The sequence below is a fragment of the Ixodes scapularis genome, unplaced genomic scaffold (assembly GCF_016920785.2).
Source record: "Ixodes scapularis isolate PalLabHiFi unplaced genomic scaffold, ASM1692078v2 PGA_scaffold2__306_contigs__length_199485367, whole genome shotgun sequence".
In the NCBI taxonomy this organism is placed as follows: Eukaryota; Metazoa; Arthropoda; class Arachnida; order Ixodida; family Ixodidae; genus Ixodes; species Ixodes scapularis.
This window is the reverse complement of record NW_024609857.1, coordinates 185,418,630-185,421,303: the sequence shown is the minus strand read 5'-3', so window position 1 is coordinate 185,421,303 and position 2,674 is coordinate 185,418,630. Positions and strand designations below refer to the sequence as shown.

General features: G+C 46.3%; 1 protein-coding gene across 1 annotated transcript; it reads left to right on the top strand.

Moving 5' to 3' along the window:
• The first annotated feature begins 1,000 nt into the window (after positions 1 to 1,000).
• On the top strand, positions 1,001 to 2,104 carry LOC115332778. Its single transcript, XM_040222735.3, has 2 exons — positions 1,001 to 1,153; positions 1,313 to 2,104. The coding sequence occupies exons 1-2, from the start codon at positions 1,001 to 1,003 to the stop codon at positions 2,102 to 2,104; spliced, it is 945 nt and encodes a 314-aa protein (XP_040078669.3).
• Positions 2,105 to 2,674: the final 570 nt, after the last annotated feature.

Genomic DNA, 2,674 nt, shown 5'->3' with positions numbered 1-2,674 from the left:
TGTATAATTGTAGGATACATAGAACGAAAGTCATTAACTGTCAAAAAAGCCCCAAAACGTCATGCACGGCGGGGTTGCGCCTTAAGCTCAGAGTGCAGCCGATGCCGCAAGCAGGAGATCTTGAGGCCGCAGCTTTGAAGCGTTCCTCCACGGGACGAGCACTCACGCTAGAACTGCGCGTCTTAAAGTCAGGAGCGCGGGCCAGCTCGCGCTTGAAGTTTTGTTTGCAATCTCAGCTTGTGGGTGAACAGGGTATAGATGTTTTTTTGTTTCCTTTCGCTCTCAGTCACGTGTGTTCCATATCTGGTATCCGGGAAAAAAAATAAAACATCTGAATCTAGAATGTGCCAGAAATATATGTGAGGCAAAACATAAATCTGTGACAATTACGCATCTTTCGTAAACACCTTCCAGTCGCGTGGAGAGATCAAAACGATGTTTTACCCTTACCAGAAGAAACCACATTCAAGATGGCTGCGCCCTTGTGGGAAAAGTGTATAGCTATACTTAAACGGCCTCTGACACGGAAAAAAAAAATTTTTTTTCATGCTAGGCGTTGAAATGGCATGTCAGGACATTACAAAAAAAAATTGTTTCACTCAGGGGGGCGTGGAGCCGGCACGATCATGGCCGTACCGCTCACGCAATTTCTGCTGTTTGTCGAGGTCATGGGGCGTTGTGCTCCATCTCCGCTGCATCGAGTGAACAACGGAAGCGCCATGCATCCGCCATCATCCACCGTCCCGGATTTTGACTTCGACGACTCTGCTCATGGAAAATGTCCACCGTCTGAATTTGGCCAATGCCTAGTGTCAAGCTACGAACATTGGGACGACAGCCGGCATGCATACGGTGTACAAAAGGCGCAGCGAGTCAGTGACGACTGGGGGCGTGGAGCCGGCACGATCATGGCCGTACCGCTCCGCAATTTCTGCTGTTTGTCCAGGTCATGGGGCGTTGTGCTCCATCTCCGCTGCATCGAGTGAACAACGGAAGCGCCATGCATCCGCCATCATCCACCGTCCCGGATTTCGACTTCGACGACTCTGCTCATGAAAAATGTCCACAGTCTGAATTTGGCCAATGCCTAGTGTCAAGCTACGAACATTGGGACGACAGCCGGCATGCATACGGTGTACAAAAGGCGCAGCCAGCCAGTGACGACTGGGGGCGTGGAGCCGGCACGATCATGGCCGTACCGCTCACGCAATTTCTGCTGTTTCTCCAGGTTGGTGACAATCTTACTAGTCGTTCAAGATTTTATGTTGTTCTGTTGCCGGTTCCACCCCATGTCGTCTTTGCTACTGCTAAGTCACGGAATGTCACTTGCCGCGTGCGGCGACGATTTGTGCTGATGCGTAGTTATGCTTTTTATTTTTTATTGTTGCTACTATGCGGAGACATCGAGTTGAATCCCGGTCCTGATACGGCGGCCACTTTACAGATACTTTTAGATGGGCAGAATGCCATTAAAGCTAAGCTTCAAACTATCGAAACTAATCAAGAGCAAAGCAAGGCGACCCTGGATGACCTAAAAACACGCATAGAATCATTGGAACAGCATCTGGCCCAGTTCAGTGAAATGAAAGCAGCAGTCACGGATTGCAGGAAACAGTGTGAGGACACGCATAGCGTAGTAAGAATTCTAACCGCTAAAGTAGACGATCTGGAAAATCGAAGCCGGCGTTGTAATTTAATTTTTTACGGAGTACCTGACACAGACACCCGAGAGTTACCTGCGGCGTCTGAGAAACGAGTTCAGGAAATTGTAACTAGACTTGGACTAGAGCCCGTTCAAATTGAAAGAGCGCACAGGCTTGGTAGATACTCTATTGGCAAAGCTCGACCACTTATCGCAAATTTCGCGTTGTTCAAAGAAAAACAGACAATCTTGTCAAACGCAAAGAAACTAAAAGGTACTACTATTAGCATTTCGGAAGATTTTTCAGAGGCGGTACGCAGAAAAGGAAAACAGCTCTGGGACTTCGCCAAAGATCACCGTAATGATAATACTCGTGTAAACCTTCGATATGATGCACTGTACTTAAATGATACAAGATACATATATGACGAAGCACTTGGACAAGTTGTTCACAGTACTTGATAGAAAAAGAGCTGCTCGACTTCAAACATATCATTTCTGATTGTGAACTGCCGAAGCGTAAAAAATAAAGTAGATGATTTCAACAATTTGTTGTGTATGACAAAACCTACCGTGGTTGTTGGAACTGAATCATGGCTAGATAGCAGTATCAGTGATGACGAGGTATTTCCAGACAACTACATATCTTACAGAAAGGACAGGAACTATCATGGTGGGGGAGTTTTTATATTGGTAGATAATACTGTTTCTTCTTCTCGGCTTGACATTCCAGTTGGGTCGTGCGAGGCTGTATGGTGCCGGGTTCGGTTATCAAATGGCAAATCACTAACGCTATGTTCTTTTTATAGACCGCCTGGAAGCTCTGCTAATGTCATCGTTGAACTTTCCGAAATGGTAGAAACAATTCAAACAGACTGTCTTATTATAGGTGGTGATTTTAATGTACCTGAAGTATCTTGGAATCGGTATATGTTGCAGACTGGAGTGGTAACTGGAGTGGGAAGGGAAATGATAAACATGGTGCGTACATTTGCGCTCACCCAAATTGTAGAAGAACCGACAAGGGGAAAC